The sequence below is a fragment of the Panthera leo genome, chromosome B4 (genome assembly GCF_018350215.1).
Source record: "Panthera leo isolate Ple1 chromosome B4, P.leo_Ple1_pat1.1, whole genome shotgun sequence".
Lineage (NCBI taxonomy): Eukaryota > Metazoa > Chordata > Mammalia > Carnivora > Felidae > Panthera > Panthera leo.
The window spans coordinates 115144779-115159864 of record NC_056685.1 but is presented as its reverse complement, the minus strand read 5'-3'; the positions used below and the strand labels follow the sequence as shown (position 1 = coordinate 115159864).

The 15086-nt window shown below is 36.5% G+C and overlaps 1 protein-coding gene across 4 annotated transcripts in view; it reads left to right on the top strand.

Moving 5' to 3' along the window:
• CEP83 (centrosomal protein 83) overlaps positions 1-14303 on the top strand; it is a 120368-nt gene extending 106065 nt beyond the window's left edge. For all 4 annotated transcript variants that reach the window (XM_042947373.1, XM_042947371.1, XM_042947370.1 and 1 more), the window contains 3 exons: positions 9934-10037; positions 12996-13185; positions 14131-14303. In XM_042947373.1, the coding sequence (XP_042803307.1) occupies positions 9934-10037; positions 12996-13185; positions 14131-14235 (399 nt within the window). In that variant the 3' untranslated portion in view covers positions 14236-14303. The remainder of the gene's footprint in view (positions 1-9933; positions 10038-12995; positions 13186-14130) is intronic.
• The last annotated feature ends 783 nt before the right edge of the window (positions 14304-15086 follow it).

Below are 15086 nucleotides of genomic sequence, written 5' to 3'. Positions count from 1 at the left end.
GACACCAGCTAGGTGGGTGTCCAGCGGTGCAGTTTAATTCTGACACTACATCAGATTCCACAAGTTAAAGGGTTCAGTCTCACAAGACTGCCCCAATGTCAGATGCCAGGTTCCAGGCCACTTGTACTTCTGACCAACTGGCTATCAATTGGGGGTTCCCATGACCCCCTCCTCAGATTTGATGATTTTCTAGAATAGCTCACTGAACCCAGGAAAACATTTTACTTACATTTACTAGTTTATTATAAAGGATACAACTCAAGAACAGCCAAATGGAAGAGGTGCATAGGGCAAGATATGGAAGGGGAAGCATGGAAACTCCATGCCCTCTGAATGTACCATCCTCCTAGCTAATCAATGTGTTCACTAATCTGGGTACTTTCTGGGTCTTCTTGTTGAAAAGTTTTTATAGAGATCCATCTCCGGTCCCCCTTTCCTCTGAGAAGTGGAGAATGGGGAGTAGGGGGATGTGGCTGAAAGCTCCCACTCTTTTATCACTTGGTCTTTCGCATGACAACCCCATTTTGAGTTTTTTAGGGGCCCCGACCAGAAGTTACCTCATTAGCATAAATGCAGGTATGATTGAAAACGCTGGCTATGAATAACAAAAGACATGCCTGTCACTCAGGAAATTCCAAGGATTTTAGGAGGTCTGTGCTAGAAACCCAGGACAAAGACCATATAATTTTTTTTTTTTTATTTTTAATGTTCATTTACTTAGAGAAAGAGAGAGAGAGAGAGAGACAGAGTGTGAGGAGGGGAGGGGCAGAGAGAGAGGGAGACATAGAATCTGAAGCAGGCTCCAGGCTTTGAGCCATCAGCACAGAGCTGGACATGGGGCTCAAACCCGCAAACCGTGAGATCATGACCTGAGCTGAAGTCGGATGCTTAACCAACTGAGCAACCCAGGAGCCCCCAAATAAATTTCTTTTTATATTATAGTCACATTCTGAGGTTCTCCAAGGACATGAATATTTTGGAGACACTCTTCAACCCGGTACAGTCACGAGGGCCTGTGAATTCTTTCTTTACTTGCATTTTTTTCCCTCACCTGTTTTCTTTTTATTCCTGTTGCTAAAGTCCTAGCTCAGGCTGTATCTTCTGCAAGGTTTCACGGTATTCATTTAGCCATATTCAACAAATTCATTGAGTGTCTACTATGTCCCAGGTAGTTTTGTTCACTGGAATACAGAAATAGAGACTGTGCTGAGGAGCTTACATTGTAGTGGGTGGGTGACAGAGTAAAGAAACTAGTATTTGTCAGGTGGAGATGTGTGCTAAGGAGAAAACTAAAGAGAATAGAGGATGTGTGCTAAAGAGAAAACTAAAGGGAATGCCTTTTAAATAGGTAGTCAGGGAAGGTTTCTCTGATTAAGGTAACATTGAGCAGAGACCTGAAGAAAAGGAAGGGGGATGCCATGTTTTATATATGAGGGGATAATGTTCCAGACAGAATAGCAAGTGAGAGAGAGAGGCAGAAGTCTGCTTGGTATGTTGAAGGAATACAAGGAGAGAGAGCTAGGTAGCTGGAATGGAGAGAAGTAGTAGGAGGGCAGATGATGTTTTTATTCTGAATGTGATGGGAACACACTGGAGATTTCTAAATTGAAAAATAATATAATCTGCATTATATTTTAGAAGACCCTCTGGCTGTTGTGTAGAGAGACAAAGAGGACTCGGGAAGACCACTTTTTAGTAGTCCAGGGTGAAAGATGATGGTGACTTGGAATAGAGAGCTTGTTGTGGAATGGTGGTCAGATTCTGTATATATTTTTAAAGTAGAGTTTACAATAGTTGTCGGGCAGGAAAAATACAAATCAAAGATGACTAAGATGTTGAGTATGAGTGCTTAGTTAAAATAGAGTGGGAAAAACTTTAGAAGGAACAGGTTTGGCAGTAAAATAAAGATGCTTTTGTTGGACATGTTAACTCTTTGAGATACCCAATTAGACTTCCGCAGGAAATGTTCAGTAGTCTGGTGGATACATGAATCAGGAGTTCAGGGAGGAAGATTGGACTAGAAATAAAGACGTGGGAGCCATCATCACATAAATGGTATTGAAAGCAAAGGGATTAAAGGAGGTCACCTAGAAAGTAAAGGAAGAGTGAGGATTGAACTTTGAGGAATTTTGAAGTTGAGAAGAAAAGGAGGAAACTGAGAAGGACTGGCCAGGATGGTAGGAGAACCAAGATGGTACCAGATGCCAAGTGAAGAAAAGTGCTTCAAGAAAGATCAACTGTATCGAATGACATTGAGAATGAGATGATAAAATAGCAATATGAAGACTAGGAATTCATTTGGCTTTTTAGTGATTGTTGGTGGCTTGTCAAGAGTTGTTTGTGTGGAATAGAAGGAATACAAGCCAGATTGAAGTGGAAGATAGAGTTTGTCTAAGGGATTTTGTTGTAAAGAACAGGGAACTGGGGTGATTGCTAGGGAGGGTTGTGAGATCAAAGAGTTCTTTTAAAGGTGGGGTGAATTATAGAATGATTCAGTAGCAAGGGGAAAATTGATGATGCAGAAGAAAGGGGGGCACTTGCAGGGATAATATTCTTTAGCAGCAATTCAGAGGTGGAAGGCATAAGAACACAGTGTATCTATTATACCTGGAAAAAAGGCAAAATATATGCTTATAAATTTCTGATAAATCGATAGATGTGTGGAAATTTTCTCCTGATGCTACAGTTTTCTCAGTGCAAAAAGGAATCTGGGTCTTTGGCTCAGATTGTGAAGAGTGCAGGTGTCAGAGATCTGAGGAGACATAATAAGTTGTGAAGGAATGTAAGAGTTTGGGAGAGTGATTGGATGGGGAAATTAGAAGGACTGTCAGGTAACACAATGCACAGTTGTGTGTGTGTTTGCCGACTTCATTTAGTTGCATAGGTCCAGGCATGCAGTCTAGTTGTATTTAATAAGGGTCTGAGTTTTTCCAGGTGAGTTTGAAGAAGAGGGAGACTTGGGTCAAGGTAATGAGAATGTATGCAGAGAAATGATTATAGAGATAGAGGCTAAGGCATTCATTGGGTCTTTTATGCAAAGAAATGATTATAGAGATAGAGGCTAAGGCATTCATTGGGTCTTTTAGTCAACTAACCAGCCAGTGTTTTTACTGCATTCTAGCTATTTCCTGGCAACTGAAAGTGCTCAGTACATGGTTGGTTGTTTTACAGAGATGAGGATGAGGACAGCATTGTCCTGAACGCTGTCTTCAAGCTTATCTCCAGATGTGCCTTGTAAGAGGCAAACTTTGGAGTCTGTCACATACACTGATGCCGTATCAGACTTCTCAAAACAATGTCTTTTACTTATCAGTCCCTTGCTGGAGAACCCTTCAGGCAAATCCACATCCCTGTAGTAGTACACATTCTCCCTATTTCATTTCTTATCCATTCTACAAAGCCCTTTCTCATGATTTGGTACTTATTGACTGGAATTCCCTTCAGAAGTCCCTATATTTTGAATTACCTATAGTTAATATAGGGCCCAATTAAATGTGCACTCTGTGTGTGTATATATGTATGTGTGTGTATATACTTAAGATTTGGTGATGAAATAAAAAATTTTGTATTACAGTTTAAATGAACAATAAAAATGGAGAAAAATAACCAGATTTTAAGATTGCAAGTTTATACAATCATACAGTAATGAAATATTAAGCATTTCCATCTGTAAAATGTCTACTGGGGTGCCTGGGTGGCTCAGTCAGTTAAGCATCTGACTCTTGATTTTGGCTCAGGTCATTATCTCACAGTTCTTGAGTTCGAGCTCTGTGTTCACACTGTCAGTGTGGAACCTGCTTGGGATTCTCTCTCTCTCCCCATCCCTCCCCCACTTTTACTCTCTCTCTCTCTCTCAAAATAAATAAACTTAAAAAAAAATGCTACTAATTGGACTAAAATACCTAAAAGGAGCATATGCTTTTGATAATGACAAACTAGGAAATATGTGGGTCAACTCTCCATATGAAAACTAGAAGAATCAGACAAAGTATTTAAAAAAAAATATCTCCATGGAAGGCAGTGAACAATGAGGAGGCCAAGCTCCTGGAGAGGTGAGAAATTGAGAGAGGTGAGCATGGCATGTGAGGTTGCTTTTTCCTTAGAGGAAACTGCTGATTCTAGAAGAGGGAGTTGAGAGGCTGAGAAGTGAAGCAAAGCTTTTGACAACTTCACAGAGCTTGGGGAACAAAAATTAGAGTTCAGAATCTGCCGGAGAGAAGATCTCAGGTCCAAGTATACTAGTGCTTTGGGTTGGGACACTGAAGGGGAGGGATTTATGTTTAGACTAAGAATGAAAAAATAGCCTGGCCCTTGCAAGTATTGAAGCGTAGCTTTAGATAATGTCAGTCCTTATAATCAGATTAAATTTACCCAAATTGTTAGTGTTTGTAGCTGCCTGCAAGAAACAAATGTAAATCTACTTTAAGGGAAAACAACATTATGGACTTTATTTCCACAGTTTTTAAATATATAGCAAAAAATTAAAAATAGGCATAAATAAATAAAATATAATAAATAATAAAAATATCACTACATACCTAGTAGAATGGCTAAAATCTGAAACACTGACTGTACCAAATCCTGCAAAGATATGGAACAAATAGGAGCCCTTCTTCATTGTGTGGAATTGGAACATGGCACAGCCATTTTGGAATACACTTTGGTAGTTTCTTACAAAGGTAGACATAGTCAAACCATACCATCCAGTAATCATGCTCCTGGATATTTATTCAAATGAGTCGAAAACTTATGTTCACACACACACAAAAACACAGAAAGTTGGAAGTAAGCAAGATGTTCTTCAGTAGATGAATGGATTAAAAAAAAAGACTGTGCTACATCCATACAATGGATATTTTTATTTAGTGATAAAAAGAAACGAGCTGTCAAGCCATGCAAAGACATGGCAGAATCTTAAGCACATATTGCTAAATGAAGGAAACCAGTCTGAAAAGACTATATACTGTATAATTTCTATATACTATATGACATTCTGGAAAAGGCAAAACTATGGAGACAGAAAAAAATGCCAGTGGTTGCCAGGGGTTGTGGGAGTAGGGATGAATAGGTAGAGAACAGGAAGTGTTGTAGGGCTGTGAAACTATTCAGTATAATATCATAATAGTGGATACGTGACATCATGCATTTGGAAAAAAAACCTGTAGAACTGTACAACACAAAGAGTGAAACTTAATGTCAACTGTGGACTTTAGTTCATAATAATGTTTTGAAATTGGCTCATTAATTTTAATAAATGTACCACACCCATGTAAGATGTTAATAGTAGAGGAAACTGTGAAAGGGGGAATATGTGGGAACTCTGTACTTCCTGTTAGATTTTTCTGTAAACCTAAAGCTGCTCCACCTATTTATAAATCATCATCATTCCGGCTACATGAGGAAATAAGATAACATCGAAAATCAAGAGAAATAATAACCAATATAAACAGACTCCCCATAGGGAATCTGGGAAATGGAATTATCAGATACAGACTTTAAAATTACCTTGTTGTTATATGCTTAGAAAACAACAGAAAAAGCTTGACAATTCCTCCAGAAAACAAAACTGTTAAATAAATGGCAGGTTTACAACTAATACACAATAATTGAATTATGAACTTAGTGGATAGATTTAACTGCGAACATCATCATCATCATCATCTTCAAGGTATTACCAGAAATCAGTGAAACAAAATATATAATAGAGAAAATTAAAAATGCCAAGAGCTGATTTAAAAAAAAAAGATTGGTAAAATTGATAAAGCCTTAGATTCATTTTTTCCTAACTGCTCACAAAATAGATAGGTATGCAGGTAAACACAGATGCACAATACGATGAACGGAGAAGGGGTATCACTATATTTCTTTTTCTTTTTTTTTTAAGATTTTATTTTTAAATAATCTGTACACTCAACGACGTGGGGCTTAAATTTACAACCCTGAGATCAAGAGTTGCATGCTCTACTGACTAAGCCAGGCAGGGCAGCCCCTCTTATAAATAGTAAAACAACAAGAATATTTTAAAAATAACTTGTACAGTTTAGATGAAGTGAACAAATTCTTTGAAGAACATCTTAACAAAACCAATATAGGAAGAATTAGGTAATCTGAATAGTCCAGTATCTGTTAAGAAAATGGAATCCTTGGGGCACTTGGGTGGCTCAGTTGGTTAAGCGTCCAACTTTGGCTCAGGTCATGATCTCACTGCTCATGAGTTCAAGTCCTGCATCGGCCTCTGTGCTGACAGCTCAGAGCCTGGAGCCTGCTTCAGATTCTGTGTCTCCCTCTCTATGCCCCTCCCCTGCTCATGTTCTCTCTCTCTCTCTCTCTCTCTCTCTCTCAAATATAAAATAAAACATTAAAAAAAAAAAAAAAAGAAAGAAAGAAAATGGAATCCTTAATTTAAAACCTCTGCAGGGAAAATGGCTGGGTCATTTGGCTTCACTGATAAATTCTTCCACATACTAAAGGAAGAAATATTACCATTCTTAACACAAACTTTCCCAGAAAATAGAAAAGAAAGGAAAACATTCCCACTTGTTTTATAAGGTTAGAGCCCAACACAGCCATTATAAAAGAAGGGATACCATAAACAAATATACAAATCTTAAATATTAGCAAACTGAATCCCATGATGTATAAAAATTGTAATATATCATGAAATGTAAGGTTTATTCTAGGAATGTAAGGTGGCTTAATATTCAAAATTGATTAGTATAACTCAACACTGTAACGGAACAAAAAAAACTATTGTGATCTTCTTAACAGACACATAAAAATAATTTGACAAAATTTAACACCCTTTCATGATAAACTCCTTAAAATAGGAATAGAAGGGATTTTTCTACCTATAAAAGTCCTACATCTAACATCATGCTTACTGATTAAATATTTAATGCTTCCCTCCACCCATCCAAGTTCAGGAACAAAGCAAGTGTGTTCATTATCACCATTTTTTTTTTTTTTAACGTTTTATTGGAGGTGCTGGCTAGTATAATAAGACAAGGAAAAGAAATAAAAGATTTATAAAGATTGGAAAGGAGGAAGTAAAATTGTCATTCACATATGACATGATTGTGTATGAATAAAAATACAAATCTATCAAACTGTTAATATGTACAATTTAAAAATTGCTGGAAAAAAGGTCAAGTAACAGTTATTTTTTTTTGGTTATCCTATTATTTCTAGCAATTCTATGAATAATAACTAAATTTACTCATGTGAATCATTTTGCTATGCTTGCCTTCTTAGGCTATTACGTTTAACAACCTTTTTTTTGAAGTATAATTGACATATACATGTCAATTTCAGCTGGACAACATAATGATTTGATGTTTTTATCTATTGTAGAATGATCACAATAAATGAGTCTAGTTAATATCCATCACCATACATGTTAAAAAAAACCCGTTTTTTCCCTCATGATGAGATCTTTTAAGATTTACTCTTTTAGCAACTTCCAAATACACAACACAGTATAGTTACCATGCTGTACATTACATCCCTGGAACTTTATAACTAAAGGTTTGTATCTCCTGACTTCCTTCACCCATTTTGTCCACCCCTTGTGTCCTGCCTTTGGCAACCACCAATTTTTTTTTCTTTTTTCTTTTTTTATTTGTTTTAACATTTATTTATTTTTGAGAGACAGAGTGAGACAGAGCACGAGTGGGGGAAGGGTAGAGAGAGAAGGGGTTACACAGAATCCAAAGCAGGTTCCAGGCTCTGAGCTGTCAGCACAGAGCCTGACGCGGGGCTTGAACTCATGGACCGCGAGATCATGACCTGAGCTGAAGTTGGCCGCTCAACTGACTGAGCCACACAGGTGCCCCTCAAGTTCTTCTTTATGTCTTTGAGCTTGTTCATTTGCTTGTGTGTTTGTTTAGATTCTCCAGATAAGTGAGGTTATACAGCATTTTTTCTTTCTCTGCTTGCCATTATGCCCTTAAGGTCCATCCATACTGTCACAGATAACAAGATTTCTTTCTTTTTTATGACTGAATCATATTCCATTGTGTATAAGTTGCTAGGTCCTATGGTAGTTCTATTTTTAATTTTTTGAGGAATCACCCTACTATTTTCCATAGTGGCTGTATCATATATTGCTGGTGGGCATGTAATTAATAGAACCACTTTAGAAAACTGGCAGTATTGGGGTACCTGGGTGGCTCAGTCAGTTAAGTGTCTGACTTCAGCTCAGGTCATGATCTCACGGTCCATGAGTTCGAGCTCTGCGATGGGCTCTGTGCTGACAGCTTGGAGCCTGGAGCCTGCTTTGGATTCTGTGTCTCCCTCTCTCTCTCAGACCCTCCCCTGCTCATGCTCTGTCTCTCTCTGTCTCAAAAATAAATAAACATTCAAAAAATTAAAAAAAACAACAACAACAACTAGCAGTATTTACTAAAGCTGTGACTCACTCCTGAGTATATACTCAAGAGAAATGAGTACATATATCCACCAAAAACATGTTTAGGAATGTTCATAGAAACTTTATTCAGATTAAATTAAAATTAAAACAACTCTAATTTTCATCAAAAGAGAATGGATAAGTTGTATATTTATAATACGGATGACAACATAACAATGGAAAATAACTGTGCCATACAATAAAATGGCTTAGTCAATTAGACAACATATTGAACAAACAAACCCATATACAGAAGAGTATATAGTATGATTGCTTTTTTTTTTTTTTTTTTTTGATATGGGTAGATTGGTGGATAGACAGTCCTAAACTACCTGTAAACATATAAGTATATACTTATGTTAAGGACGGAAGAGTAGTTCCTTTGCCAGGGTAGAAAGTGGGAGGCAGGAGGCAACCTTTTAGGGTGCTGGAGGATGGCAAGCAATGGGAAGCATGAGAAAGAATGCCCAGTGCAGTATTATTTCTCAACTGGAAATAACTCAGATGGCCCTCAGTGGTAGACTGGGGAGATATATTAAACTATGTGATATTCGTAAGTACAATACAACATGTGGCAATGAACTATTCCTGTAAGCAATAACATGAGTAAATCTCACAATCTGAGTGAAAGAAAAGCCATTTGTAAAACAGTTGAAAAAGATTATGATTCTGTTCAGATGAAGTTCAAAAATAGGCAAAATTAGCTTTAGAAGTAAATTGGTTACCTTTTCAGAGGACAGAAGGGAATAGAGATTGAAAGGAGGAAGGGTAGGGGCACTTATGGTATGGCCATGCTCTTGACCTATGAGGTAACAGTATCAGCATTTGCTTTGTGGTTTCACATTTTGCTGTATATTTACATTCTGTGCATACCTGAAAGGTCTATAGCTACTAAGTGAATTGCAACATTTATATGTATTTTTCTGTAAAAAAAAAAAATAGCCTCTTGACAAAAATGAAAAAATAATTTTTTAATGTACTACTTTTGCATTATACACTGATTTTTCCATATTAGAAAATTTTCCCTATGTAAAGTTTGTTTTTTTCTTTTTAATATTTAAAAAGGCATACTTTCAAACTGAGACGCATCCATAATCTAAGCTTTCTGATTTTTTGCTGCTTTGGTAGCAATTTATCCATGGTAAGCATGCTTTTAATTTTTAATTTTTAGTTCTTTTTAAAAACACATATCTTTGGGGAAAATAAAGAACTTGTGATTCCTTATCAGGTGACAGGCAAGCTCATTAGTAAAATTTGACTCCTTCCTTTTTTAGATACTTTATTTGCAGCAGTTTAGTTATTGATACCCATTTTCTGGTTTGGCATTCATATTTGTACGTCTGAAGCTTATTATCTTTGCAATTTTCAATGAGAATCCTATCTATTAATCTTTTTTCTTCTAGTATTCACTGAAAATACTTATCTCTAAGTAAAATTTCTTGTCGAGTAAAACATTCTCTCTATATTTTGTTCAAATAGGAGATTTTGTATTAATGTACTTGTTCATATTGTTTCTTTTTTTCTAGAGAAAATCCCTTCATGAAAACAAATTGAAGAGACTGCAGGAGAAAGTAGAAATCTTAGAGGCAAAGAGAGAAGAATTAGAAACAGAAAACCAGGTGTTAAATAGGTACTGTGTTTGTATAAATACATATCCCATGTATTGACTTTAATATTATAGAGCTTTGATTCTGAGTATAATGCACTTAGTTTTCTTTCAAAATATGTGTCTAGGGGTGCCCAGGTGGCTCAGTTGGTTAAGCATCCGACTATTGTTTTGTTTTGGTTTTTTTTGAACATGTAACTAATTGTCATTTTATTTGCAATTCCCTAGAGTAACAATGTTGGGCTTTTTTTTTTTTTTTTTTTTTTTTTAAATGATTAAGTTAGCTAATATGCAGTGTGTATACAGTGTAGTCTTGGCTTTGGGAGTAGATTCCCATGATTCATCACTTACATAACAACACCCAGTGCTCATCCTAACAAGTACCCTCCTCAATGCCCATCTCCCATTTTCCTTGGCCCCCCCCCCCTCAACTCCCCACCCCCATCAACCCTCAGTTTGTTCTCTGTATTTAAGAAACTCTTATGGTTTGCCTCCCTCTCTGTTTTGTAACTTATTTTTCCTTCCCTTCCCCTATGGTGTTCTGTTAAGTTTCTAAAATTCCACATATGAGTGAAAACATAGGATGTCTGTCTTTCTCTGACTGACTTATTACACTTAGCATAATACCTTCCAGTTCCATCCAGGTTGTTGCAAATGGCAAGATTTCATTATATTTCATCACCGAGTAGTATTCCATTATATATACATACCATGTCTTCTTTATCCTTTCATCAGTTGATGGACATTTGAGCTCTTTCCATAATTCGGCTATTGTTGAAAGTGCTGCTATAAACATTAGGGTACATGTGCACGTATGAATCAGCAGTCCTTTATCCTTTGTATAAATTCTTAGTAGTGCTATTGCTGGGTCGTTAGGATAATGCTATTTTTAATCTTTTGAGGAACCTCCACACTATTTTCTAGGGCGGCTGTACCAGTTTGCATTCCCACCAATAGTGCAAGAGGGTTACCCTCTTGGTTTTGGCTCAGGTCATGATTTCATGGTTTGTGGGTTCAAGCCTCTCATCGGGCTCCATGCTGACAGCACACAGGGCCTAATTGGGATTCTCTCTCCCTCTCTCTCTGCCTTCACCCTGCTCACATACACACTCTCTCTCTCTCTCTCTCTCTCTCTCTCTCTCTCTCTCTAAATAAAGAAAATATATATGTTTAAAATAATTCTTTTTCTTTTTTAATATTTATTCTTGAGAGAGAGAGAGAGAGAGAGGGAGACAGATATAGAATGAGTAGGGGAGGGGCAGAGCGAGAGAGGGACACAGAATCTGAAGCAGGTTCTGGGTTCTGAGCTGTCAGCACAGAGCCTGATGCAGAGCTTGAACCCACAAGCCGTGAGATCATGACCTGAGCTGAAGTCGGGTGCTTAATCGACTGAGCCACTCAGGCGCCCCACATTTAAAAGAATTCTAAAACTTTTTGTTATATTCCTAGTTCATTATCCTTGTTATTCATTTATTTATTTTTTCTGGCTGAATATCCCTTCAAACCAAAACACATGCCAGCCATTTTGTTATGGTTGGGACTCATAGGAAAGGTCACTGGCTTTGGTAGCCAGGAGTGGTGTGAGTTCTTAATACTGAAACAAGATAGTTGCAACATTGCATAGTTCCCAAATGTGGCTAGAACTGTGAATCAAGATTTTTGATTTCTTGGTGTGGAAACATATTGAGCCTAAATTCTGGATTTTCATTTACATTACAAACATAGCTAATAATCTGCATAATTAGCGTTTTTGAGCAGAGACAATTTACCTTATTGACTCAGTAGTAGTGGCATTGTAGGGCCTATTTGAAGTTAATAAAAACTTTTTGGGGTGCCTGGGTGGTTCAGTCGGTTAAGTGTCTGACTCTTGGTTTTGGCTCAGGTCGTGATCTCACAGTTTGTGGGATCGAGCCCTGTGTTGGGCTCTGCACCAACAGTGCATACGTACTTGGGATTCTCTCTCTTTCCTCCCTCTGTCTCTCTCCCAAAATAAGTAAATAAACTTTAAAAAATGAATAAATAAATAAATAAAAATTTTACAAGTTCAGCTAATTTTAGTGGTAGCCTTTCAGCATTTAGAAAGTGTCAGACTTTTCTGTAATGGAAATTGGCTGTTGATGTTTTTTAATGTGCACTGGACATTCTTGAGTGTAATTATTACCAAATGGGAACAGTTATTTTTTTAGAACACCTGAAGTTTATAGACTGTGGAGTCCATGCCAATTTCATAATACTGTGTTCCAAAGTAAGAAGCCACCAAATTCATTCTAAAACAAAATTCAATTTGCTACGTCTTCTATAACCATTAATTTTGAAATATTATCAATTCAAGATTGGGTGAGTATGGCACAGATCATCTAGACTTTTGAGTGGTTTTGAAGACTGTATTTTATTACTGGTGTGGTTGATGGTCAGAAAATTCATGTCCAAAAAGGTGATGATATGTAAAGGCCTGAAAAGTTACCTTTTTTATCCAAATAGTTTTCCCTAAAGTTGGGTAGCTTCATCTCTGTCATTAGCAACGTTTTTAAAAATTAGGTTGAACAATATGAAATTTCATATATTTGACCATATTTTACCTATAAAAACGGCAATGTCATAAGATTCAACGTAGTATTTTCTCTATTCCTATTTGATTCCTTCTGGAAAATAAGGCACACTTTCAGGATTCATGGGTTGGGGGAGTGGAGTGCAAGTGAAAGTAAAAGTATCAAAAGATTTTTAATCTTTGATTAATTGGCAAGTAAAACTTTAAAATGAATTGATAGCCTGCAATGCCAACAGTTATACATGTGATTAAGATGTCATGTTTCTGTTTACTTTTCTAGATAAATAGAATTTTATGTATGTATTATATACAGATAAGTCTTAGAATTTTGAAGTCCTTTTCTTCCAATTTAAAATTATATTCTGTGAATCATCCTGTTTTTCAATACAGTATAACTGTATTAAAGAACAGAAACACTTTTTTTCTTTTTTAAGACAAAATGTTCCATTTGAAGAATATACAAGGCTTCAAAAAAGACTAAAGGACATACAGAGAAGACATAATGAATTTCGAAGTTTAATTTTGGTTCCTAACATACCTCCAACAGCATCCATCAATCCTTTTAGTGTTCAGTCATCAGCCATGGTTCCAGGCATGGACTTGTCGTTTCCTCCTCATATGCAGGTATGAGCATTTATGTTACAGAAAAAAAGTCACTAACATTTCTGTTAATTTTTACCTGTTTAAATTCAGAGTTAAACATTCATATCTTTCTTTACCATAGAAATGAGTGGGAGAAACAAAGTGGTTTTGAATCTATTCTGTCCTTTAGTGATGTTGCTAGAAGTGAAATCTACTGGGCAACTGAAAAGAAAAAACTTAATCCATGGGTCTTTGACTCACTCAACTGCTACTAAGCATTTACTAATACTCCGCACTATGCATTTTCCATATCATATTTTATTTAATCCTAATGGAAAATACTTTGAGGGAAGGGTGTTATGATTCCCAATTTATAGATAAGGAAGCTGAGTCAGAGGGGAAGTGACTTACCTAAGGTCATAGGTAATAAGTGACAGAGTTGACTATCAAATATAAATCTGATTCCAAATTCTGGGCTCATTCTACTGTATCAGGTCCTTGAGATACTGAAGGAATCAAATTGGATGGTTTTCAAAAGATTAACTGTTAATAAGTAATTATATTTTATAATACTGTAAGCACCAAAGATTTTAGTCACTGAATTGAATCTCAGACCAAGTGCTTTATTTATAATGAATTGCTATTAAACTCCAGCCTTGTTGGAAAGTAGGCAAGTGAGTATGCCTGGGCCCTGAATTGGTATTCTTCTAATTTACTCCCTGGTGAGTTTTACACCTAGATAGGAGAACAGACTTTGTGTTTTGCTTAAGGCTAGAGCCTGAGGTGGGAGAGAAACAAGGACTAGTTAGTAGTCTGGCCCATACTGCTGTGTTCTTAGATTGCTGAAATGGTTATCCTTTCCTTGCCAGATCTTCTAGGGCCTGAGTAAAAGAGGCACCGAGGCTGTTGCCTAACAGTTCTTTTTCCAGCTATTTTTCTGTTTGTTTTGTTTTGTTTTGTTTGTTTTTCATTTTTGGTGCTTTTAAGGAGGAACAGCATCAAAGGGAACTCTCTCTACTTCGCAAAAGACTAGAAGAACTAGAAACAACCCAAAGGAAGCAACTAGAGGAACTTGGATCTCCTGGGGAATGATGTTCATGGAAGAAAGATCAAAAGGGATGAAATCACTGTGACTCAATAAAGCTTGAAGTTTTAACGTATGTGGCATTTAGATACTGTATTCCTGTTTGCCAGAACATTTGTGCCTCAAGAAAAGGTACCAGCTACATGATACATTGCATCAGTGTCAGGACTTTAGGATTATACTCAGGATAAGTGAAACATTAAAACCCCTTCAGAGATGTTTAGAATATTTATTGACAACTCTTTTGAGAATGTTAGAAAAGAAAAAAAAAAAGAATTAGAGAATCAAGTTGTTAAATTATTTTATTAATTTCACTTGTTGAATTTTTTTTTTTTTTTTTGGCATTTTACCTGGAATATGCCCATGTTTGATTCCTTCTGCCACTTTGAGATGCTTGACAGTAACGGGCAGTAAACATTCTGCAGTTTACCGTATACAAGAGGTCTAAACCTCGTTCTTGAAAAAAAAGAAAAAAGTTTAAAGGCAGCATTAAAAAACAAAACTTCGGGACGCCTTGGTGGCTCTGTCTGTTAAGCGTCCAACTCTTGATTTCAGCTTGGGTCGTGATCTCACTGTTTGTGAGTTCGAGCTCTTCATTGGGCTCTGTAGTAACAGTGTGGAGCCCGCTTGGGATTCTCTCTCTCAAAATAAATAACTTTTAAAATAAAAAAAAAAAAAAACACGTTAAGACGTGTAAATATATAATGCTACCATTCTAAAAGCTGTGTGTATATAATTAAAGAACTTAATATTTTTCTACATTGTCTTTTAATTTTGAGCATACACTCGGTATTTAGCAATGTAGAAAAATCTCAATGTTATTTTCTATTCTAACTCAAAACCACAAAGTACAAATAAT